The 25,734-nt window shown below is 45.3% G+C and overlaps 1 protein-coding gene across 15 annotated transcripts in view; it reads left to right on the plus strand.

Moving 5' to 3' along the window:
• IQSEC2 (IQ motif and Sec7 domain ArfGEF 2) overlaps positions 1–25,734 on the plus strand; it is a 162,768-nt gene that overhangs the window by 50,865 nt on the left and 86,169 nt on the right. For 5 of the 15 annotated variants that reach the window (XM_061614006.1, XM_061614019.1, XM_061614021.1 and 2 more), the window contains exons 3-4: positions 14,762–14,857; positions 21,494–21,565. The exons of 3 other annotated variants lie outside the window; for them this stretch is intronic. In XM_061614006.1, coding sequence (XP_061469990.1) covers positions 14,762–14,857; positions 21,494–21,565 — 168 coding nt within the window. Of the gene's footprint in view, positions 1–10,444; positions 10,632–14,761; positions 14,858–17,602; positions 17,659–21,493; positions 21,566–25,734 lie in introns of those variants that run through there. 7 more of the 15 variants (XM_061614008.1, XM_061614011.1, XM_061614012.1 and 4 more) reach the window with 6 other exon arrangements.

Below are 25,734 nucleotides of genomic sequence, written 5' to 3' on the forward strand. Positions count from 1 at the left end.
AAAAGAGAATAGTCTCAGACAATATAATGTTCCAAAGTTCATATTTTTTATTTTTTTCTCCTCGGAATAGAAATCCCTCTTCTGTTTATATCTTTAGAATGCACTTCCAGGACAGCTTTTTGCAATAGAAACAGAGATAAGCTGTTAATTTCGTGAATAACAGAGAAGAGTTATAGCTCACCCAGAAGTTCTTTAAAGCTGATTCATTTGACAAATCTCTTTTTGCTGCAACAATTTAAACCAAGTAAAAAAAATAATAGAAAGAAGGGTGCTTGCCTGTTAGTCCGTTTTCTCTTTGAAGAAAAGATAAACGTGTCGCATTAATCAGATAGAGCTTGTTCGGAAGTCTGTCCGGCATTGCTGGCTGGACCTTTTCTCATAAATTAATGAAATCCAGTCCTCCCAAAAAAACAGGCTTTTGAGGTTAATCTCTACGTTTCTCCCTGCCCGGGAGAAATTTCATCAGTCAAAAAAAAAATGTTCTGACTGATTTATATCTGAATAAGCTTCTTCTGAGGCGGGAGCCCGTCTCAAAAGCAGGCACAAGCGAAGTCACCCTTCCCGGAAGTCGCCAGCCATGCACTCTTCCAGGATTATTTCATTACATGTGCAATTTTCTGCTCACTCTCCCCACCCCCCAGCAATCAGCTAACATTTGTGCCCACTGACCATACTCAATCCTCAGTGAGCAATTTTTAGGTTCTCCCCCCTTAGGATTTCCCCCCTAAAGATTTTTAATACTTCTGCAAAGTGCAAACATTTGGGTTCCCCAAAGCCTACTGATACCACTTTCTTGTGTGTAGATGGTGCCATTGTAGCTACATAAGGATCCACACTCTGAGAACACTAGCCATGATGCTCTGTTCTGCTTGGACTGCCGGAGGCAATATGCCTGAATGCCAGTGCTGGGAATCACAAGGGGAAGAGAGCACAGTTGCGATCAGGTCCTGCCTGTGAGCTTACCCTCAGCATCTGGTTGTCCACTCTGAGAACAGGATGCTGGACTATCGTGGACCTTTGGCCTGATGTAGCAGCGCTCTTATTAATGAGTTTGATATTAGTTTATAGAACAACATTACCTCACTCTAGTCCCACTTTCTGTTCTTTCTTTGCTCCTTTCTGTCTTGTACCCTGTCTTTACTCAGGTTGTGAAACTGTGGGCAGGGACTTGTCTATTTCCTCTGTGTAAAATGTGTAGACTTTAAACAGTACAGAAATACATTATAATATTGTTGATGGCCAGTTGTTTAGTGGAGCTTTTAAAAATTAAATTCATGCTAGGATAGAAAGCCAGAAAATACTTTGCTTTAGAGTGTTCAAAGTTCACATTTGCCTTTCCTGGTAATTCTTACAACAACCCTGTAAGATAGATTAATATAATGACCTCCACATTGCAGATAAGTAACAATAATAGTTTAGAGCTTAGTCTTTTAACGCTGTGCTAGCATTAATGCTTCTCTTGCACTAAATAGAACCTGCATGTACAAAAGACAGTATGAATATCAACAACAGATATTTGGGTCAAACAGCAAATGACCTTGATACCCTCCTTGTGAGCTTTGAAAGGCATCCTTCTGACTGCTCTTGGACACAGAATGCTGGACTACATGGACCTTCATCTGATCCAATAATGAGCAGTTCTTGTACTGCCCCTCGAGGTTGTGTTTCTTTTTTGGGATGTCACATTTCTCCAGCATTCAGAATTTTTTTTGTACCTGGGAAAAATGCAATACTTCACACAGATAGCTACCGTGTTTGTTTTGTGAAATGCGGTTGTATGAATGTCACAGACAACTACTGGGTATTCCCTGTGATATTATTAGTGATGGGTGAGCCACTGTGGTGTACTGGGTAGAGCGTTGAACTAGGAATGGAAGACCTGGGCTCAGTTCCCTACTCCAGCCATGACAATCACTGGGTGGCCTCAGGCTAATGCCTTACCTGCCTCACAGAGTTGTTGTGAGAATACAAGTAGAGTGGGGGGAGGGGAAGACTTTGTGTACCACCTTTTTGGAAGAAATGTGGGGAATAAGCATAATAAATCAATAATCAATCTCTACCTGCACCCTATACGTACACTAGTTTTTCAAACATTCAAACATTCCCCAGCAATACATCTCTGGTGGGGGAGCTAACTCCATTCCACCCAGCTCCTGACATTTCAGGAATCCTGTCACCCTATAGTGCACCTCGACACCTAGAAATTTGGAAATGCAAGGCATCACCACCACCACCACACACACTTCCAATCCCCTTCCCCGCATACGAGAATTTCCAGAATAAACACAAGAGTGTTGTTTTATTTTTAATGTCAGTTTAGCTTTCTGTGGGGGAAGCAATTTCTTTTAGTATTTCCAGTACTAGAAATAGTAGGTTTTTGTAGCTGAATTTTGTTTTTTACTTTTTGTATGTTGTTGTTTGTCATGACCATCCAGAGATGACAGAGGCAACCCTACCCTTCTTGCCAAGCAAGTAAAATCAGTTGCACTAGATGTGGATCAGCGGATCAAATATAATGTGTGCTAGTTTTCACTGTGTTCTGTACCTAGTGGACTTGCAAAATCTGTCTTTCCTGGTCTTAGAAGTTTTGGGGTTGTGCTTTGGTGTCCTTGACTAGTCACCCTCACTCCATACATGCACACTGGGGCCTCTGAAACCACCTGAAGACTCCAAGACCAATGACTCTGTGGTGATTCCTAATGTCATCCAAGATTGTTTTAGAGCCAGTGCTGCCCCAGTCCCTAAAAAGAGCCATTCTAAGAGTCTGGGCTCATTTCTGACATAACTGAGGGCATGCCTGTGGTGCACAGTGGACTAGACCATATGGTGCCTGCTGGCTTTAACATATCAAAACCTGCAACTCCATTGTAAAGTTGTGCCAGGGCACCGGAGCTGTGCCAACCAGTTCACTGTTGCGGTGACTCTCATAATTAGAGTTGCCAGATGCTACTCCAAATTGAGCTCCTGTGCTTTTAATAGCTGCATTGCAGGGAGAGGTGGATTCTCTCCTCAAAATACTGCAGTAAAACAATACGAAGCAGCACCAACAAAAGGAGCATCCTGCAAGACTAGGTGTTGGTAACTCTGCTTATACAGTATTTATAAATGATGCACTGAAGCAGATCAATAATTGTAAGACATCTTGTAAATATTAAAGTTGCACATCCAGATCTGGTATTACAAGGTGAGTCTGAAGGATGTTCCACACTTTATTTTTTGAATGTCACAGATCCACATAACTAGATCTGATAAGTGCATAAATGTTGTGTGAGGAGGATGGTGTGTCTGTCTCTTCAGAGGCAAACATAATTTTTCTGTACCTGCTTTTGGAGTACTAATGAACATGTGTCTTCTCAAGCTAACCTACTTCAGATTGTTGTGAGGCTAAAATTAGGAAGGGCAGGGTGCAAATGTAATTATAGTGCATCTGTGTTGACATTATGTTAATGAATGCATTGCCTTAATATTTTGCATGAGCATATAAAATGCAGCAGACATTGGAAATGGGACGGAGTAATGCTGTCTCTATTCAGTCATCCCTTAACCGCCCAGCGGAACTTTATAAAGTTGTCCGGGGACTTTTACACTCTGGTCCCCAGGACGCAATAACACCATCAATTGCCCGCTGTAATGAGTTTGCGCGACTCTTTCGTGATAAGATCATGAACATCCGCCGGGACCTTGACTCCATTATTGTAGCAGTTGATCCTAATGAGGTATCCAGAGCACAGTCTTGTCCTGTTTTATTGGATGAGTTTCAGTTGGTACAGCTCGAGGATGTGGACAAGGTGCTTGGACAGGTGTGGGCGACCACTTCTGCTCTGGATCCTTGCCCCTCATGGCTAATAAAAGCTAGCAGGAATGGAACAGCCGGCTGGGCCAAGGAGGTGATTAATGCCTCTTTACGAGAGGGAGTGGTCCCACCCTGCCTGAAACAGGCAGTGGTGAGACCGCTCCTAAAAAAATCCTCCTTGGACCCTGATAATTTGGACAACTATAGGCCAGTAGCAAATGTCCCATTCCTGGGCAAGGTTCTAGAGCGTGTGGTCGCTCGCCAACTCCAGGCTCTCTTGGATGAAACTGATTATCTAGACCCATTTCAATCGGGCTTTCGGCCGGGGTTTGGTACAGAAACGGCCTTGGTCGCCCTGTATGATGACCTCTGTCGGGAGAAAGACAGAGGGAGTGTAACTCTGTTGGTTCTCCTTGATCTCTCAGCGGCGTTTGATACCATCGACCATGGTATCCTTCTGGAGCGACTTACGGATTTAGGAGTGGGAGGCACTGCTTGGCGGTGGCTCTGCTCCTATCTCGGGAATCGTCTCCAGAAGGTGATGCTGGGGGAACATTACTCGAGTCCCTGGGTACTCCAATATGGGGTCCCGCAGGGTTCAGTTCTGTCCCCCATGCTTTTTAATATCTATATGAAGCCGCTGGGTGAGGTCATCAGGACTTTTGGAGTGCGTTTCCAGCAATATGCTGATGATACGCAGCTCTACTACTCCTTTTCATCTTCCTCAGGTGAGGCTGTTGATGTACTAGACCGCTGCCTGGCCGCGATAATGGGCTGGATGAGAGCTAATAAACTGAAACTCAATCCTAACAAGACTGAGATGCTGTTGGGAGGACCCTCTGCCCAGATGGTTGACGTTCGACCTGTCCTAGATGGGGTTACACTCCCCCTAAAGGAACAGGTACGTAGTTTGGGGGTCTTATTAGATCCGCTCCTGTCACTTGAGGCTCAGGTAGCCTCGGTGGCACGGAATGCATTCTACCAGCTCCGGCTGGTAGCCCAACTACGACCCTATTTGAGCAAGGAGCATCTTGCCTCAGTTATCCATGCTATGGTAACCTCTAGATTGGACTACTGTAATGCACTCTGCGTGGGGCTACCTATGAAGACGGTTCGGAAACTTCAGCTAGTGCAAAATGCTGCGCCAGAGTTCTCACTGGGACAAAGAAATTTGACCATATAACACCTGTCCTGGCGCAGCTGCACTGGCTACCGATATGTTTCCGGGCCAGATTCAAAGTGTTGGTTCTTACCTATAAAGCCCTAAACGGCATCGGACCGCAATACCTGATGGAGCGCCTCTCTCGCTATGTACCTACCCGTTCACTACGCTCGACGTCGAAGGCCCTTCTCCGGGTTCCAACCCATAAAGAGGCCCGGAGATCAACAACTAGATCTAGGGCCTTCTCGGTGGTGGCCCCTGAACTATGGAATGCCCTCCCAGACGAGATACGCCTGGCGCCTTCTCTGTTATCTTTTCGGCGCCAGGTAAAAACCTACCTTTTCGCCCAGGCTTTTTAAATTTTGTAAATTTTTAAATATTTTAATTTAACATTTTAAACTTAATATGATCTTAATTTAAATCTCAATGGCAATTTTATTAATGTTTTATAATTGTACTATATATATATTTTTTTCCACACTTGCTCATATTTTAATTGTGATTTTATTTGTTGTACACCGCCCTGAGAGCTTTCTGCTATAGGGCGGTCTAGAAATGTAATTAAATAAATAAATAAATAAATAAATGCTGAGGGTGGCATGTCCTGATCTGTGGTGCTACATTGGGGGGGCAGGAGAGAGAGTGAGGGTGACTGCAATTGTAGAGCAGCCTTTTTTTTCACACAAACCCAGATTAATGCTACACAGAGGGTGCTTCCACAAGGGCTTATTTGCAAGCAGGTCTTTTAGATATCTCAACAGGATGTTGGCAAATGGCAACAATTGGAAGAAATACAGGCTGGTATTTTGGTGCCAACAATGTTGTGTGGGTGCTGCAAGAAACATGCATGCAAGAGGAGCACCAATCTCACAATAAACATCCTTCTGTCCAACATAGAATAAAGCATGCTTCTGTCTCTTGCTTTGAATGGGCTTAAGGCTTTAACCCTAAAAATAATTATCTGAGAGTAAGCCCCACTGAACACAAGCAGGACTTACTTCTGAGTAGACACAGCATAGCATTGTGCTGTAAGTGTATCTCTCATTGCTGTACTCTTGACTGAATTTGTAAACAAGTCAGCAGTAAGAGAACATGTACATATTCCCCTTCTTAGACATACTTGCTCTTGTTTAGCATTTATTAGCGCCAGATGCATGTGTGCTGGATGCTGCACAAAACTTACATGTGATGTAATCCCTGTAGACTGGGGAGAGGCCAAGGTTTGAGCCATGGTACTGGGTGGGAATGAGAGAAGGCCAGGAGGCAAATAAGAGCCGGCATCTGTATGTCCTGCTCCTACCACAGTGACAGTACCATCATTTAACAAACGTTTTCTGCTTGCAAAAAAATTAGGTCTTCCCACTGTAGCTATGCAAAATGGTAGGACTTGTACTCTGAAGAAAGGCACATTTACATGTGTGGAAGAGAGGAAAAGTGCATTAAAGTATTCAGTTTCCAGAATAGTTTTGTGAATGTGCTCCCCACCTGAATGCTTAGTCCGGCTCTGCTTCTCCTTGCTAGTGCCCTTGGCTTATCAAATGTAGGGTAGGGGAGCTCTGAGAATTGGAAGGCCACAGGTTCCCCATCCTTGGCATAAGGGAAGCAGGCCACTGTGGGACAAAGTAGCCAGAGTTCAGGCTTTAACTTGACTGAGGGCTTAGCTCTGGGACTCCGGGACACTGTTATGGCTCAGCCCTGGAATGCCTAAAGCACTAGCTACTTCTCATTGTTTAAATTGGGCATAGGGGAGGCTAAGGGAATGTGGACTGGAAGTGTCTGACAGATGGGGTGTTTCTGTGCAGGGAACACTGCCCTCTAGTGTATGTTCTTCTGTTAGCCAAAGAATTTCTCTCAAGGAACACAAACGTTGGGCTGAACCATGCACTTGAGTTTGCTGTTTTGCTTCAAAGAGCACCTAACATTCTATAGCGGGGGGGGGGGGCAGGCTTTGCATGGCCTCCCAATGCAAAGTATAAGACATCACTTCCTTCTCAACGGTGGATATAAAATCTACACAAGCCATTGCTAATATCAGGATGTGTGGGTCCTCTACACCCTTCCTCCTTTCATAGGCGAGGAGCCCCAAGGCATTTTGCTCTATCAGAAATGTATTTTATTTCAAAAATTTTCAATGTTTTTATATATATTTGTATAATTTTGAGCTGAGAACTGCATCAGAAGATTGAGGAAGCATGAAAGCTGGTGGATATTTTTATCCCGATCTGCACACTGGTTTGGGAAGTGCAGATCAGGTCAGTTCCTATCAGAATTCACAAAGGCTGAATTCCTGAAACACTTCTCCTTCCCTCCCCTAACCTCCAATGTACATTCAGAGAAAAACCATAGGTACGCTCAATTTGTGTAAAATGCTCAGTGAGTTCATGGTATGATAATGCCAAATGAAGCAGTCATTTCTCTGTGGTCTGTAACACCCTGACAAAAGAGATTGAAAATGAGCATCATAAATACTTCCCTACAAGCCAGGAAGCACCTTTGCATATTTACATAGAACAAATATGCAATATATCTAATTGCACAACTTCCCGCTTCCTAGATGTTGAAATATTTGGTATACATTAGCAACAGTGTGAGATGTAATTGGGACCTTTCCAGAGGACCCCCATATAGTAAAACACTCCTATATTTTACTATTAGTGGCTTGATACAAGCTAGTAAGACAAAATCCCAGCCTCTCACAATCGATAGGAGTGGGAAACTTTACTACTGAGGCAATGGGATAGTTGTACACTGTGTTCACACACACATAGTTTTGCCTATTTATGGCTTTGGTCATTGTAAACAAAACAACAGAGTAGATGCAGCTGGTAAAATAATAATTAAGAAAGAAAAGATATACTTCTCAGATCATATGGGCATGGAGCAGAGGGGAAGGAGTAGTATGTCACTTGTCATCAGTTATGTCACAGACACGTAACCAATAGCTGTTAGCAACAGAATCTAGCAAAGGCACGTGAATGATAGATTGATAGTAAAAAGTGCCATTTTTCCTAGTAACAAAACACTGGTTTGAGTTATGGGAAAATATCATTTCCCTGTAAAAGACTGGCTAGCTGGGGGATAGCCATTGAGATCCCATGTTGTTGGTCTTGTTGATATTATTATACTACCGCTACTACTAACCTGGCTTTCGTCATAAGGTCCCAAGGAAGGTAACAAAAATTTTAAGATACACTAGTCAATTAAAACAAGTTACAATCAAGAGGAACAGTCATGGCTGAGTAACAACTGTGCACAAATGAAACAACCCAACAGGAACATTTCCACAAACCTCATGGGAAATAAACCACAACTACATTTCAGTGGAGTTCATGCTGGAGAACTTCCCAGTGAATTGTGGCCAGCTCAAGTGATAATCTAGAAAAGCCCTCTGTATCTATCAGGTGGAATTACTAGTTCACACCAGACAGCATCTTGTACATTTGACAAAAGGTACACTGGGAAGGTATTTATATGAAATTGTGTAGAAGCCATGTTCTGCTATTAAAGTGCCTCCCTTCCTGTTGATTGTCCCAACAGAGGCAGTTTATCCCTCCCTTCCTCCCAGGTCTCTTCCAAAGTTTCAGAAAATAAGACTTCAAGGTTCAGACATGTCTGTGTAGAGGAAGCAAGCCACATTGGAGTCTGCTCAGCTAGAGGAAAGGACTAGGAAGGTATTTCGTTAGGATGAAGAGGGAGCAGGGGTGCAAACCAGGACACCTCTAGGTTCTCTGGTCCAACTTTTGGAGATAGTGTCCTGTTTGAGTTTGTGCTAGGAAGGAGGACTCCTGGGTCCTGTTCTTTGATATCTTTCTCTGGATTAAGTCTGAGGTGCAATAGATTATAGCTGGTAAAAGCTGGGAGCTAGGACCTGTAGTGTGCTCTTAAATGCTTACATGCAGGAGACCATTGTGACAGCCCTCATAGCCATGTCCCCAAGGAGTGTGAAAAATACAGGCAGCTGTGTTTATCTGTGGTGCTTACTTCTGAGTGCACAGATTCAATTTGTAAAACACATTGGGCTTTAGAAAAAGTTCTTCAGCCAGCTGAAATACTATTGGACCTAACACTATATTTAGCTTTTAATTAGAAATTCAAAGTAGGCACCCCATCAAAAAAAAGGAAAGTAGTATCCAGCATTTGCCAGATTGCCCCCCTCACTATCTGACTTGCTCTGTCAAAAAACAAAACAAAAAGCCAAGCACACTTGAAAGCCTCATTATCACCTCATTCACTTACCACAGCAAGGAGCTTTTGTTACTTTGATGCTCAGGCAGATGGCCCTCCTGCTCTGACAAAGTAGTAGAGTTATACTCTGTCCCTCATTTTGCCTCCACTACATCACTGGCCAAGGCAATGAGAAAATGTTTCCATTGGCAACACGTCGAGGGGCAATGGGTTGATCTTCTGATCAATTGCAAAATCTGTTTGAATGCTGATCCCACTAGGTTTTCAGTAAAAGGCGTGGGGTTTGACTAGTGTCATTCGCCCCCATTTTCAGAAAACAGAGGTGGAGATGCACTGAACAGTAAGTGTGTCTCTACCAAGACTGGGGAGGACTTCTCGGAGATCTGGGATGGAAATGAAGTCTTAACTGATGTGTTGGGTAGGGTTGCCAGCTTTTCAACCTGCCTCTGCCCCTAAATCTGCACACATTTGCTGGTGATAATGTGAATCTCCAGGCTGCGGAATGTTTTTCTTGCTGGTTTCTACAGATCAAGCTGCTGTTTTAAGGGACAAAAGCAAGCCAGGTTTTTGTGTTTTTCTTTGGTCAGTTGGCAGTGTTAAGCTGGGGAAGTCAGAATTTCTGATTTCTGTTCCTTTCTTGGTTCCCTCCCCACCACAGATTGTGGATAAATTTACTGAGCAAGTTCAAATGATGACAGAACTTTAGTAAAAAAATTGACTGAACATCCTACATCAGTTGATGTGTTTGGGTGCCTTTCTTTTTATATACAAATAGCCTTGGCATGAATTTCTGTAAACTAAAAATGTACAGGAATATTTGAGTTGTTTGATCTGTGGGCTATGCATTATTACATCTTATTAGCACCTCTTATAATGGGGGCAGGGAAGGGGTTTTCTTTTGTTTTTCTTTTGTTGCTGTTTGTACATTATAATGATTCCTGCTGGGCCAGGCATTATGCTTCTTGCATTATTTTATGTACTTTGCTGTTTGATATGCCTGTTGATCTAAAAGAAATTCGGTGTATGCTAAAAGTCACATTCTCAGATTGTGTAATAAAATGAATGTGGGGTTTTTTTTTAAAGAGAGAGAGAGAGATTGTTCAAAGGGAGGTGCCAGCTGGATCAGAAAGGGGACACATTCATCTTGTATCTATTTCCACTCTCTCATCAACAGTTCCACCAGCTCCACATCCCTTCCCAAAACAATCGTGAACAGTAAACCAGCATTTAACATGTTAATGAAGACACACGCTCTCTTTACCCTCCCTCATGCCCCAGCCTTTGATTTCTGTCTAAGGTGATCAGCTGATTGGGGGGGAAGAGAGAAAGAGTTACGCCTTGCATGTGTCTGTACCCTGTAAAGGGGGGGAGAGAAATTCCGGCTGCCTCCCCTCTGTTCTCCCCCCCCCCAAGAAGTGGGTGTGACAAGCATTGAAAGAGAGACGTTTGCAGGAAGAAGTCTGAAAGAGAGGCAGAGATGGAGCCTGATCTGTGAGTGGAGCCTTCTTGGGAGCGGGAAGCCTATCATGTTGGGAGTGGGGTGGGAGTGCAGTGGGGTTCAAGAAGCAGAGATGGCTCCTGGAATTGGGATTGTGCCACAGAATATCTGCAAATCAGGAAGTGACCCTACATTGTGAAAGGGGTGAGGGTGCAGGATGGTGGCAGAAATAGGCAGAGCCTGCTTGTGGACCACTGCACTGGTCAGTTTCTAGTGGGCTGGTCCCACGGAATGCTGGGCACCTAGGACTTTGGCCAGATTCAGCTTGCCGGGCGTGTCTAACTTTCTTAAGCAAGAGACCATGGAGCACAGATTAGTTAATACCTTAACCGTTAAGAGATTATGAGTATGCATTATATTATGGCTTTGTACATTGTTAAAAATGGGCCGCTTGTGTCTTACGGGCTGGGGAGAGCTGTTACCTGGGGGATGTCCCTGCTTCCCAGTGCCCTGCAGGAAGCATTTTCCCTGTGGCCTGCATGTCAGGGGAGGGGGGAGCTGCAGCAGGAAGAGGTCTTGAGGACTATGGGAACGGGGAAATAGCAGATTCTTAGAATCCTTTCAATACCCCAAACATGAAAAGGGAAAGCAAGGCAGCAATTAAACTGCTTTTTAAAAATGTGTTTTTAAATTTGTATATTTGTTTTTAATGTTTTTAATTGTTGTAAACCGCCCAGAGAGCTTTGGCTATGGGGCAGTATACAAATTCAATTAAATAAATAAATAAATTAGGTGAGGAGGACCGAGAAGCTCTAAAAGTGGAAATTATGCAGTTCTGTTGGGAATTCTGATAAGCTGATGACTTCTTAATTCTTGGGCTCTGTGCTAAATTTCCAAAATGATAGGTGCTAGAGGTCCATCTGGTGGTAGGGTGAGATGGGTGGCTGGGGTTGCTCAGTGTGACCACAATGCACTCCGCACTTGCTCAGGGATTCTCTCTCCTTTTTGACTGGTCCCGAGCATTCCTTTTGAGAGCTATGTTCTTACGCAGACCTGACCCAGCATCTGCCTCTCCATCCTCCCCATTTCCCATGCTTGAATTTCTGAAACTGCATCAATGTTTTAAAATGTGTTCTAAAGTATGTACACTGTTGTAAACAGGAAGCATTTATGTACTTATGTTCTGGTGCTGTTACCCTGTTTCCTGTAGAGGAGGTCGAAGGGGAAAGGAGGGAAGAGGGTTGGGAAATGGGACTCCTGATATGCAGTGGGATGGGCACCAGGCAGTGGAGCCTGATCTTTTCTAGGGACCTTTTCCTTGTTTGGGGTTGACAGAGGAAACCGGGGTTTGAGCAGGAAGCAGGGAACAGCAGGGGAATCCATTGCAGCTCTCCTTTTGGTCAGTTGCTTTGTACAGAAGCCGTGTTCTGGTTCTTAGGTGCCTCTCTGTAAAGAGGCAAAATACCTCTGAATATTGGCAGCTGGGAACAAATGACTGACAAAGACCCATAATTTTGAGTCTCTGTTTGCAAGTAAGGAGAGGCAGTGACTGGCCTCTGCTGAAAACAGGAACGGTGGATTAGACAGTCCTTGGCCTGATACAGAAAGACACTTTAGGACCTGTAAGTCTTTTTATTTCACACAAGTGATTTGGCACCAGGGCCTGCCTGGAAGTCACTCATCCCCTGCCATCAAGCTCTGCTTTCTAATCTGAGATGTGCCAGGATTGGTTGGGGTTTCTTGATGTTGAGATAAAAGTGCTCTGGACATGATCAGTCGCCCTTCTGTTACATAAGAGCATAAGAGCCTGCTGGAACAGGCTAATGGCCTATCTAGTCCAGCATCCTGTTCTCACAGTGGGCAGCCAGGTGCCCATGGGAATCCCACAAGCAACAGCACTCTACCCTCTGGCGGGTATTTGAAACCATACCACCTCCAACTATGGAAGTAGAGCATAGCCAGCATGGCTTGTAGCCATTGATAGCCTTATCCTCCGTGAATTTGTCTAGTTGTCTAAATGTTATTTTTGCACTGGCAAACCACTCATCATGATGATGCAAGAGAGAAATAGAAGCCCATCAACAGCAAAGAGAGAGGGTGTGGAATGGCACAGTGTCAGTGTTGAAGCACACTGGGTGACCTGGGGCCAGTTACTGCCTCTCAGCCTCATGAAAACCCTATTCATAGGGTCACCATAAGTCGGAATCGACTTGAAGGCAGTACACACATATACACACAGTGTTAGGGTGGGTAATGTTTGCTTCCAGTGCAGCATTTCCCATGGGGTGAATAGCAGGCATTCCTTAGCTGGGAGGAAGTAAAGGTGGGGTGGGGGCTGAACCTGCCTTTGCCCCTTCCTCTCACAACCTCTGCTAATTACAACCCCTTTATTTTGTATCCTGTGTCTTCAGTGGGAGCCCATTGAGTGTCAAAGTGATCCCTGTGTGCATGGCCCAGCCCTTTTATGAACTTAACCCTGCTCACTCTGGGATTCTATTTTTTAAGAGTTAATAATAATAATAATAATAATAATAATAATAATAATCCTGCAATACAGAACCCAGGAGCTGTCTTTTAGATCAATAGGCAGACATTCCAGAACTGAACCCTGGGGCTGAACTATCTACAAATAGGAAAAAAAATACACATTTCTATGTGTTTGGTGACCAGATCACAAAACATGTTGAAATGGGACCAGCTGCTCTCTTCCTTGTCCCACTCACCCCGCTCCCTCATTCGGGGGTTTGTTGTTAATAAACCTGCACCCCTTCAGCTGTGGCTTCCTCCCTTTTCCCAAATTGGCTGCCTCCTTTGTGTTTTTTTGACAAAAACGGCAGGGTTTGAGTGGGGAGGAATGAAAATGTTGTGGGAGGAAATACTGTATCCTTTATTTTGGGGCCAGGCCTGGGGCCCGGGTTTGTTATCCTCTTTGTTGTCCCTGTTCTGAGCTGTGAGGGTGGGGTGTTTTGACTTTAGTCAGAAACGTGCTGGTTTCATCTAGATCCCTCTTCGTTGCCTCTCTTTGCTCTGAACTCTGCAGCCCCACCGGATCTCCTGCTCCTCCTGGCCGGCTTCCCTCACAGATCCTCCCTTCTGACCTTGTATAGCCCTGGCAGCTAAGCCTGCATTCTTACCAACACGTACACGCTCGCCTGTCTTTCCTCCCCCCCTTTAGCCCCCCCGACCTGCTTTTGCCCCACAAGCTTCCCATAACTCCTCCTCCCATAGCTGTTATCTTGGAGGGAAAAGCAGCATGGCCTTATCTGGTGGCTAAGGCCAAGGCCATCCCCAGACATGTGGCTGGCACAATCCCAGAGGTGTGCCAGAGGGTTCCCTGCAGTGTTTCAGAGGATGCTGGGATGCATGTACAGTTGTGGTCAATGGAAGACCTGCATGCCAGTGTCTTCCTGGAGGATGCAGGACCCCTTGTAAACATCACCCCAACTGAGTTGCAGGCTAGCCCTGCTGGCTAAGCCACAGCTACCTCTTCATGGATCTATTTGTTTTTTAAGCATCTCACCCTCACCCCTGGTGCCCTGCGCTTATGGCCTGAATCCCTCTACTCTACTCTTGCAGCATGAGTAACTTGCCCTTTGCTCATTGTTCTCAGTTTTGGTTCTCCCTAGGACAGTTCCCTGCTTTTTCTGTCTCTTCTACAGCAGCTTTCATGTCCCTGGCCCCTGAGCCCCACCCCCACCCCCGTGCTTTCTTCCTGTTTTATACCAGGCTGCCTGTGATTCTGTGGCCCCAGTTGACCTGCTGCCTATCTCTTCCTGCCCCTGTGCCCTTGGAGCTCTGTGGCCTCCCATCCTTGTCCCCAGGGAACCACTGCTGTCTGTTTCTCTTTCTCTCACACACTTTCTCTCTCTTTTTCTCTCTCTCCTTTCCGTGGCCCAGTGTGTGGCTGAGTCTCTTTGTTTGGCCTGGGGGCGTTGCTATGTTTTTTTTTCTGTTTGTTCAGTGCTGTCCTTTTTCTTGACTTTGTGTTTTTTCTTCTCTTCCTCTCCCACCCCCCTCTGCCCTTCTCTCCATTCATTCTGGCACACACCTTCGATCTGTCTCCACATACCTCTTCCTCCATTTATTTCCCCACAAACACATCTTCTCCCTCCCTCCCTCCCTCCTCTCTCTCTCTGTTCCTGTCTCTCTCTCTGTTGCTCCGTCTCTCTGCTGCCTTCTATAGGTCGTCCACGTGTCCCACTCTGCACCAGTACTGCTGTTCTGCTCAGTCGCTTCTCCACTCGCAGCTAGCTTCCCCTGCCAGGCACACAGGCTGCAGGTAAGCCACTCACACCCACCACCCCCAACTCACTCAGTCCAAGCCATTCCCATGTCTCAACATGCCAACCTTATCCACAAATCCAGCATCCCTTTGGATTCCTGGCTACCACGACAGTCCTGGGGTTTGGAGTGTGTGTATTTCCTTAGGATGCAGGAACCTTGGGGAGGGGTTATAGCTCAGTGGTAGCGCACCTCCTTTGCCAGGTTCAATCCCGGGCATCTCCAGGTAAGACTGGGAAGGTCTGAAACCCTGGAGAGCTGCTGCCATCACTCTAGACAATACTGAGCTAGATGGACAAATGGTCTTGACTCGGTACAAGGCAGCTTCCTGTGCTCTTAACAGCAAGGTGAATTGTGCAGGATTCCTGGGTTCTTTCCCCAGCAATGGCAGAGCATTGTGGTCCCCTGTTGGGAAAGGGGCATAGAACTAGGGTGAGGAATCCAGTGAAGGTTGACGCATAGGCCAGAGTTTGGTAGTGTGCGCATGGGCCTTGATTGGATCCACTAATTTAGAATTTAGCATCTTATCACTATTCTCAGCTCTAGGTAGAGACTTCAGCTGTGGCAAAGGACTTTAATGGGCCCTTGGCCAAGATGCCTTTGGTAGACCCCTCTCCTCTGCCTCACTGCTGTTACTGCTGCCTGTCTGTTTCCACTTTTCCCCTGGCTCAATCTACACACACCCCGTCACCATCTGGGGAGGAATGGACAAGGCAATGGAAGCTGCTGCTCTTTTCCCTTGCTCTTTGTGCCACTTGCGAAGTCAGGGCAAGCGAGCAGGTACTGAGAACAAGAAAAACGTCCAGGACACTGATGATTTGTGGGCCTTAGCAGGTACCCAGCAATGCCAGCCACTGATTTTGGCCATGCAAACCTGTGGGGCTTTTATCTCCATAAAAGGGAATTCTGGATTTCACTTCCTCCATGCTTACAGCATTCCTTTGCATTCACCTTATCCCCTGCCACAGCTCACTCCACCCCAGATCCTGCTGGTTTCAATTAACATTTCATCACAAACTATCTTCTTTCCCCCTTTCCCTATTCCCCCCCCACCTAAGGTTAGAAAAGAAGGATAATCTCCTCTCTGTTGATGTCATGGTGATAAAGAGGCTGGAGGCATGGGTCCCCTTGTTGCAGTCCCATGGCTCTGGAGGACATTTTAATAAGGGGGCTTCAGCTCATGCAGAAATTGTATGTGTGAACACGTGCAAGTGTTTGCATGTAGCTGGCTTTGGAGGCTTGCAAGAGCGTAGGACAAGGGTGTCAGAGAGCAACTGTGTGAGCAAGAGTAGGTGTGCAAACGAGTGACCATCAAATGGCAAGATTGTTAGTGAGAGTGTCAGGTAGATGGACTTTGTCACAAGAAGTTTCAGTATGACTGGCTAGAGCTTCTTACTTTCTTTTTTCTTTCACTGGCCTTCAACAGCAGTTTGATATGCAGACATTAAGCAGATGTAACTTTTCCTTGTAAGGAGACAAGAAGAAATGGCCAGCTTTTGAACAGTTCCTCCTTTTGCTATGCCTTTAAGAGTGGATTGATCTGAAGCAATTATCTCCATGCCTTGTCATGAGAAATCTCACCTGCTAAATGCTGGAGATCAAATTGCTGTTTAAAGGGCTCTGAGGGCTGGTTCAAAAGTTAGCAACAATAAGGAAGATAATGGTAGGGAAATGCTTCCTGCGCTTAATGTCTATAAGTTAGGCTGCTGTTAAAGCCACAGTAACAGTAAAAAAAAAAGTTGGCAGCATTATGGCTTTCTGTATGTGCTCATGTGTGTGTACTCAGGTGCACTATTCCCTACATTAATATCAATCTCTCTGTAGGAAATAGGGTGGCCAAATGCAAAAGAGGATAGGGCTCCTGCACCTTTCATAGTTGTGCAGAAGATGAAACCAGCATCTGTTGAACTCGCCTTTTCTATGCAGCTATTAAAGGTGCAGGAGCCCTGTCTTCTGCTGCTTCTGGCCACGCTAACAGGAAAACGGCCCTTTCTGAGTAGCTTTAAGGATGAAAAAGATGGATGTTCTTCTTTTCACAAGTTACGATGAGCATGTTTTTGTTTTTTGGAAAATTAGTAGAGAAAAAAAAATGTACAGAGTGCCCTGACAGCTAATGTGGTTGTGACAGAAGCTGTGCAGGTGGACCCATCACAGCCCTTAAGCCACATAGCCCACCAGAGACTTGATAATCCTTCTTGAGACTGCAAATAATGTTTTTCAAGTATGTATCAGGCCCCAATACATATGTGATGGTCTGCTTTCAGTTTGGTGGGTCATCATTTGTGCAGACGTAGTCAACACTGTAGACTAGCTTGCATGTATAATGTGTTTATTTCAGCCCTTGTGAGCAATGTTTCCCCCTCCCCAGGTATGAGCTGAGAAGGAGAAACATCGTGACTGAACCATCACATGGCACAGATGGTCAGTAACAATTCCCATAATTTCAGCAGCAACCTTTCTAGCGGCTGTGATCATGGAAGTTAATACTGCTGATCTTTTTTCTCCTGTCTGTGACTGCCTGGTTCACACATCATGCTTTTGTGTAGGAGAGTCTAGCTCAGGAAAGGCAGCTTGCTTTGTAGCAAAAATCATTTTGTGAAAATCATGCGTGTGTGTGTAAATAGGATCATGATTGTAAGTTTTGTGTATGGAGGGAGAGAGGACCTGTGCTGCTCCAGTTGTTGTTGGACTACAACTTCCATTTTTCCTGACCACTAGCCATGCTGGCTGAGGCTGATGGTTGCTGGAGTCCAGTGACATGTGGAGGGCCACTGGTTCATCACCCCGACGTACAGGAAAGTAAGTAAAAGATTTAGAATTGGAGCAAGTAAGTGTAAACATGAGTTTCAATTCTGAAAGGCAACTGTATGATTCCTTGTGGTCACTTAGACAAAGGCAGTGCTAATTACTTCTGGATTCTTTTTTTCAGCAATTGGCTTGATCCTGTGCCATTCAAACATATGCATGGCTTTATGTACAAGAGCACATTTCTCACTTTTTTCTGCAACAGGAAAGGCATCCCAGACTTCTGTCCTGTCTAGAGAGGAGAGAAGAAATTATAGTGGCCAGAGGCATGGGAGAGGATAGCATTCTCATAAACAGTTTAGGACAGTGATGGGGAACCTGTCACCCTCCAGATGTGGTTGGATTACAACTTGCATAGTCCCTGACCAGTAGCATGTTGGCTGGGGCTGATGAGAATCCAGCAACATCTGGAGGCCGGGAGGCTCTCCATCCTTGGTTGAGGAAATAAAGAACAACAGTAGACCTACCAAGAAGCAAAGTGAGATGGCTGCTTCAGGTGGGGGGCACATATTTCAGCGCAGAGTACATGTTTTACAGAAAGTTCCAGGTTCAGTTAGCTGGCATCTCCAGCTAAAACATTCTCAAATTTCAGGGCTGGAAAGAACCTCTGTCTGACACCCTAAAAAGCCCCTGCCAGTTGGAGAAGATCACATGACTAGACAGACCAAATGGTCTGACTCTGACTCAGTATAAGGCAGCTGCATATGTTTGTATGAATGCCATTAAGGGCTGCAGAGTGAAGACAGACAAATCAGGAAAACGTCCCAAGTGGATTGTGCCCCATGTCAGTAAGTGGAAGAGAAAGGGCGGGGACTCCAGTACCAAAGGCTGATCCTGTGTGGTAAAGCTCTTTTCTCATTTAAATCCTTGAGTTAAACAAGCATGTATTTAGTCTTGCTCTTCCGTATAACACAAGGTACATCCATATCACAGAAGGGTGGGGAACCTTTGATCCTCAAGATGCTGTTAGGCTCCAGCTCCAATCAGCCCCACCCAGCAGAGATGATGGGAGTTGTAGTTCAACAACATCTGGATGGTGACAGGTTCCCTATCCCTGGTATAACAGATCCTTGATGTATAGTTAATTCTTGTTCCAGTACCATCAGGACAAACATGTAAGGCCCCTATCTCTGAAACCACAAATAGTCTTGTACCGCTTTGGCTGCTAGATTTCCCCGGAAGGATATTAAGAACTGTAGTCTGGTGAGGGGCTGAGAAATCTAAGATAGGAGTGGCCAATGTGGTGCCCTCCAGATGTTGTTGGACTATGACTCTCACCATCCCTGGCCGTTAGTCATGTTGGCTAGGGCTGATGGAAACTGGAGTCCAACAACATCTGGAGCTTACCACATTGGCTACTTTTGTTGTAAGATACCCCTAGCCTCCCTCACAAGACTAGAATTTCAAGAGAGCTGTGAAAAAGCGGGAATGGCAGGTAAACAAACTTAATGTCTGCTGTTTCTTGAAATGAGGAAGGGGAGGAAGTTCATCTTTAAAGGGCTACCTCTTTAAGGAAAGAAGTAGCAGAAGACAATCCCACCATCTCCATTCCTTAGTGCAGTCACTCTTAGAGAGGCCACCACTCTCTAGAGTAGTTACTTTTGGTGTGTGTATTCACAATGGAGTCACTGACAGTTCACAAGCAATTCTGAGAAAATGCAGCACAAGGAGACTCTGGGATGTTGTGGATTGAAGCTTGGAACCTCTGTCCATTTTTCATCCCTAAGCCATAACAAATTTGTGCAAGATTACTTATTGGAAGTGGTAATATTTGGTAGAGTCAGAATCATGGGATCACATTCCACAGAGTTCATTTATTTAAAAAAACTGTCAAGCATTATGAACCGTCACAAAGTATTGTCTTGCTTTAGTTCCAGCTACAATTTACTCTCCAGCTGCTATTTCTGAACATAAATTGCAAAGAAATTATGAAAAAAATGTAGGGCAGGGAAACTCTGGGATATATTTAGCCTTGGCTTGACCATACAAGGTTGTGTAGTGGAACCTGATTATTCCTCCTTCAGTTCTTGAGTAGAATATTTTGTAGCAAAAACAAGTGAACAGTAATTTACTTTTTAAAAATTAAAAATTGAGCTTCATTACTTTAATAAAAGTACTCAGTGTGGTCTAAGTTAAAAAATCTATAAAAATCTGATAAAATGCAGATGATTCAGATATCATTAAAAATATGATTAAAAATAAAATTAAGGCTGCAGTCTTATGCACTCTCATCAAGTAGTAACTTCTGTTGCACTCAGAACTGTCTCAGAACAGCAAACACACACACAGAACAAACTATTAGGAATTGCAGCAAAACAGTAATACTCAGCAGAGTCACCAGCTTTATTTCTCTGTCAGGGGCTCCTATATCTTTAATGGTTACATGACATTCCTCTGGTGAAGTTTTTCCCATCACTGCATCTGCCTGCAAGGAAAATATTCACCTGCTGAATTTCTGTTTATTACACTGCTAGGAAGGGGAGGTGGGCAACCTGATTTATGTGCACTGATGCCCAGAAATAACTCTTTGGAAGTACTCAAGACTGCTTATCTTTATCTTATGAACAAAATGAGAGAGACTGAGAGAGAGAGAGAATATGAATGAATATGTATGAGCGTATGTTAACAGAAGCAGTGACCTGGCAGATAAAGCAAAGTGTGATGGTAATGTATGGTAGTCCTTGAATGAAGTGTGCAAGGAAAAAGTGGAATTAGATTGGTAGGCAGAGTAGTTCAGTGGGATTTTCTGTTCGGCTACCAGATTGCAACCCAGAAATACAATTTTTCAAATGTACCTTTGAACAAGGCAGTGGGTTTCCCCACCGGTCCTGTGCCCTGCCTGCTTTTCTGCCTGCTGTGTCTCACACTGGGAGTCTTGTTCGTTACAGTAGCTGAGAGGAGGAGGACTACAACAGGACTGAGGAGAGGATGCAGGAGAAACCACAGTTGCCCTTCTCCTTGTTGCATTGGAGAATTTAAAGGCACAGTGCAGATCTCTGGGTTGCAACCTGGCAACTTAGACTAGCACAGAGATGGGGCACTTGTGGCACTCCAGATGTTGTTGGACTCCCATCAGCCCCAACTAGCATGGCCAGTGGCCAGGGATGCTGGGAGCTGTGATGCAACACCATTTCGAGGACTGCAGGCTCTCCATCCCTGAGCTGGCCGATTCGGCACTCCACCCTTTATACCAGCCTCTGTTCTTGTGCCTTTATAACTGCAGTTTGATGTTCAGGCATTAGCAGGTGATGGTGTTTATCTGCATGCCTGAAAAGCTTGCTTTGTTGACTCCTGCTGGCCAAGTTGATCGTAAAAGCACAGGACCAGGACAGCCTCTTTCCCAACTCATTTCCCCTCTAAGCTGGCAACTCTCAGGTAGGCAGTCATGACCCCAGAGAGGCATCCTGTCTCTTTTCAGAGCACCTCAATGACTGAAGCCCATGGCTTCTCCTACCCACTGCTCTGCCCTGATGCAGAGCATACCAACCCTCTACCTTGCACCAAGCAGGCAGCAGTGGAAAATGGAGTGATGAGACTGCAGAAAGAAGGGGCCTGACAGGGTATTTGTAGTTGCGTCTGTTAAAGAAGCAGGAGAGTTTTTTGGGTTTTGCCTTGACAATCTTAAATCGGTTGGGAGGGGACAGGGGAGAAGTGACAATGAGAAGCCAGAGGTGTGTTGAGTTTCCCTGCCTTGCCTTCCAGTTTGAAAACGACATCACATCTGCATCTCTGCTCCAGCCATCACCCTGCTGCCCCCTCCTCCCCTGGCAATGGTGGGTGGATTATAATCCTTCTCTGTCTGTTTGTCTGTCCCTTCCCCGTTTTCTAGGGAGGATGACGAGGCTGAGGACGTCCACCAGTTTTGTTGCCCTGCCTCTGAGTGCAGCAGCCCCTCCTCTAGGTAACCTGGTGGGGGAGCCACCATCACCCCCTCCACGCCTTGCACTTCTGACCTGGACCCTGAAACCTCACTACACCAGCTTCACCTCCCACCCCTCATGGCGCACTGGGGATGGGCTCAGAGGCTGTTCCAGAGACACCCTTTCCTCCTGCATAGATCAAGTGAGGGTGTGCCATCAGATTGTTGCTGCCTTTACTCGGCTTTGAACATGTAGATCCACACAGGCTCGTCTCATTTGTCAACTCTGAGTTTGATCTTTGGCAGTCCCTGTTCTCTTGCTTTTTGCCTCCTTTGTATTTTGAACTTTTGGCTGTCGGGTTGCCAGCTTTCTTCCTAGCCTGACTCCTAAGCCTTTAATAATTACTCTGACATGGCAGAAATTTAGCAAGGGAAGTCTTCCCCCTCCCTTCTTGTCATGGAGATAACAAAGTGATGGGGGAAATGTCATTTGTTTTCATGACTTTGTGACAAGAGCTGAGGCAGTAAACAACAGTAACAAAAGTACTCTATTTGAATACAACCATGGACCACCTTCCCTCCAAGAGGAGTTTGCTTTGACCTCTGCTTCACTCATTCACTGTTCTTGTCTTTTGAGCTTTGAATTTGCTTTTTTAAATCCCTGATTGCCAATATTTTCTTACTGGCCCTGCTCTTCTTCCTTTAACAGCTGCCTGTTTGCGGAAAAGTATCAAATGACATTTCTCCTCACCCCCTCCCTTTGCTCTATTTTCATAGGAGGTGGGGAATCTTGATCTTCTACATTTCTGCATGGTGGGCTGCTTTTTAAAGGCACAGGATCCTGGCTGGTATAAAAGTGGCAACCCCATTTCACCTTGTGATGCTGACTCTAGTGGTATCTGCTCTTCACACAAACTACCCCTTCTAGTCACCTTGAATCCCCTTAAGTTTTGTTTTTGGCTATTGTCTACTATCCAGATGTTGACTTTTGATTTCGTTTTATAATTCAAGCTTCCTTCTCCCATTCTGTTTTAACTTTGCTAAAGAAAGAAAGGTATGCTTCCTGCTCTCAACCCTTCCCAGGGGCCGTGCTTGTTGATCTAGAAATTTTGCTTCCTGAATCCAGAAATGTCTGTCTTGCTGAATTCTTCAGTGCCCCTCCTCCTTTGCCTCTTAACAGCAACACAGCGAGCAGAAGATAAGCTGGTGAGGCTTTTCCTGGCATGGGGATAAAGAGTTGGGAAAAGCTTCACTTGCTATATTTAAGGCTGACTAGCTGCTTTAAAGGTACTGGAGCAGGGCCAAAAGCTGGCAACCCTATTGAAATGTGAGGGGCTTGGCTGTTATAACTTATTGGTGAGGAAGGGTGCCTTGCACATTCTTAGGAGATCTCTTCCCAAGCCAGCCTGCAGGCTCAGAGGCACCATATTGGAGGCTGACACTGGAGGGACTTAGGCTGGCTTGGCAAATAAAAGTGGATAGTAGCAAGGCCTAATTCAAGTCAAGCCTCGCTAGAATTTTATGTGACCTTTTTACCTGGAACTAAATCTTGAGTTGACCTTTCAGCTCCTGTATCATTTTTTAAGACCTTTGTAAAGCCTGGCCTGTTGTTTAGTCCATTAGCCCTTCAAGGGAAATATGGTTCAGCTACCAATCCTGACCACACTATACTCAAGGAAGTGCCTCCTGACTTACTTGGGGAATGGGACAGATCGTAGCTCATAATTCCACCCTCTGCAGCATGTCTGTAGTTATATCCCTAAAAACTGTAAAATATTAATGCTGCAACCAGCGCATTGGACAGGCACTTTTGCCAGAGATCCGGGATTGGATATAGTTCTCTGCTGAGTTTGCTCTGTGTAGCACACCTGGTTCTGCTGCCACATAACAGGTGGAACGGCCCCTAATCTTGTCTCTGGAATGGACTCTGCAAAATATGCCTTGTCTCCCCTAACCTCTTGCTCCAATCACAGTTTACACATTTTTCTATGCAGACGCATAAGCCTTAAATCTTACCCTTCCCTTTCCTGCTTTATCACCACCCCTACGAGCCTTTGCTGACGCCATCTGCAGTTCTTGCACTGGCCTCTAGGGGTCCCCATACTGCACTTTTCCTGCCTTTTGCTGCTCCGTCGTCAGCCTTCCTTGCTTTCAGGATGCTGCCCGAAAGAACACTGAAACCAACCAAAAAGAAACCCTCTTTGGAAGCAGCTTCAATTGCTTGTTCCCTGCAGGACTCTGTCCAAACAGTGCACCAGCCTCTACCCTACAGGACTATATCCCCTTGGGACCATCTCTGTCTCTCTCCCCCCCCTTTCTCTGTGTCTCTTCATGCTGCCTATACCCTTGGGGCTCCAGGATCTGCTCTCCATCTCCCCAGGAGGCACCTTGTACGCAACTGTTCTCTGCTTAATCAAGCAAACTGCTCCAGCATCACAGACACTGGGTGTGGGCTGGGAATCCAGGATCCTAGACCCTTTGGAGGATTTTGCAGGCCGCGCACTGTGTGCAGTCTTGCATTGTGGATGGGATGCACCCACTGTTTTGTTTGTGCAGTCGCCTATGTTGGCATCATGTGTAGGCTGTTGTGTTCCCACCTGGGCCGCCTGTGGATTCCATTGGAAGAAAATGTGGCTAGGTGGAGGGGGGCAGGGAAAGCACATGGGGCATTATCTACAAGGAGAAGTTTTGCCAAATCTGTTCTACATGTGTTGGATTTTAACATGCAGTATGATGAATTTTCTGACTTTCTCCATCTTGTAAACATGAAAAATGAGTGTGTGGTAACTGTGTGATGCAGCATTGACTGAGCCAAGGCTGTGTGTGGAAGTTCCTGGAGAGGCCACCAGCAAAAGCTGCATTAATTGCACCAGCACCCTCCAGTTCAGTAGATTAAGCAGACATCTTGAATTCTGCATGAAAACGATCCTTGTATACTTCTCTGGGGAAACAGTATTAAAAAGATGATCTATGGAGCAGGACATGCCATAACTCAGTGGCAGAGCACAGGCCTAAGGTCCCAGGTCCTTGTCTATTTAAAAGGATGCCAGTGGCAGCACTAAGAAATCGTTTCGCCTGAAGCCTTGGACAGGCAAACAGAGTACACCACAGGCGGTGAACTTTTGCCCTCCAGGTGTTGCTTGACTCCAACTCCCACCAGCCTCAGCCAAGGCTGATTGGAGCTGTAGTCCAGCAACATCAGGAGGTCCATCGGTCTCCCATCTCTGGAGCAGACAGTATTGGTTAGAAGGACCATGGCTTGACTCGGTATAAAGCTGCTTCATGTATACGCCTGTTTTTCTGGACATCAGTAATTGCCCATAGTGGGTTTTTTCAAAAGTAGCAGCCATCTGTTCTTTACTGCAAGGACTATGAAAAAGCCACTCCTTTAATCTAATCTGATTCTGCATCTGGGGCAAAGCAAGCAGGTTAGCAGTAGTAGTCTAATCCTCATTGGAGTGGCAGTGTGAACTATGCTGAAGTGAAGTAACTTACTACAGACATTAGTGAAGTAACTTACTACAGACATTAATGTGGGTGTAAACAACTGTTTGAAAAGGTAGATGCTGCTTCCTGTGTTACCATGGCAACATGCTATGGAGAGGGGACTCACTTCTGTGCAGCTGGAGCTGCAAGCTGCAGCTGTGACATATGCAGGAAGTGAAAACATGGTTAGTTTCCATGCCAGCACCACATCTTCATCTTGGGAGTCCAGCCACATGGAAGCTTGTTTTTGATGACAACTGGGTCACCATAGTAATATATGAATCAGGTGACCAGAAAGCTCAGATTTTGCTCTTGGACTCCAAGAATAGCTACGGACACAGCAGAATATGATGGTTCAGTGTAGGAAATAATGTATGATGATAACGCATGCCTATATTTTGCTGTATACTATGGCAAAATACATGTGTATGCTATAGTCGCATGGAATGTTCTTTGACATGCCTTCCGTGTTATTTCCTGCTCAGACTCTGTTTTGAAATTCATCATGTTTGAAACACCCCTGACTTCTATAGAATCTGTAGATTTGCATCTCATTGGCTTATTTTAATGTATGTTGACTGTACAGTGTTTGTGCCTTTTCCCAGCTGGGTTTTGGAAAATATTTTTCTCTCTGCTGGTACAGCCCTAAAACCCCAATCCCTTAACCATGGTTAAGTAATTAAGAGCAGGCCACAGAATCCTGCACTTCTTGCCCCAACCCTTCA

The sequence above is a fragment of the Rhineura floridana genome, chromosome 3 (assembly GCF_030035675.1).
Source record: "Rhineura floridana isolate rRhiFlo1 chromosome 3, rRhiFlo1.hap2, whole genome shotgun sequence".
NCBI lineage: Eukaryota > Metazoa > Chordata > Lepidosauria > Squamata > Rhineuridae > Rhineura > Rhineura floridana.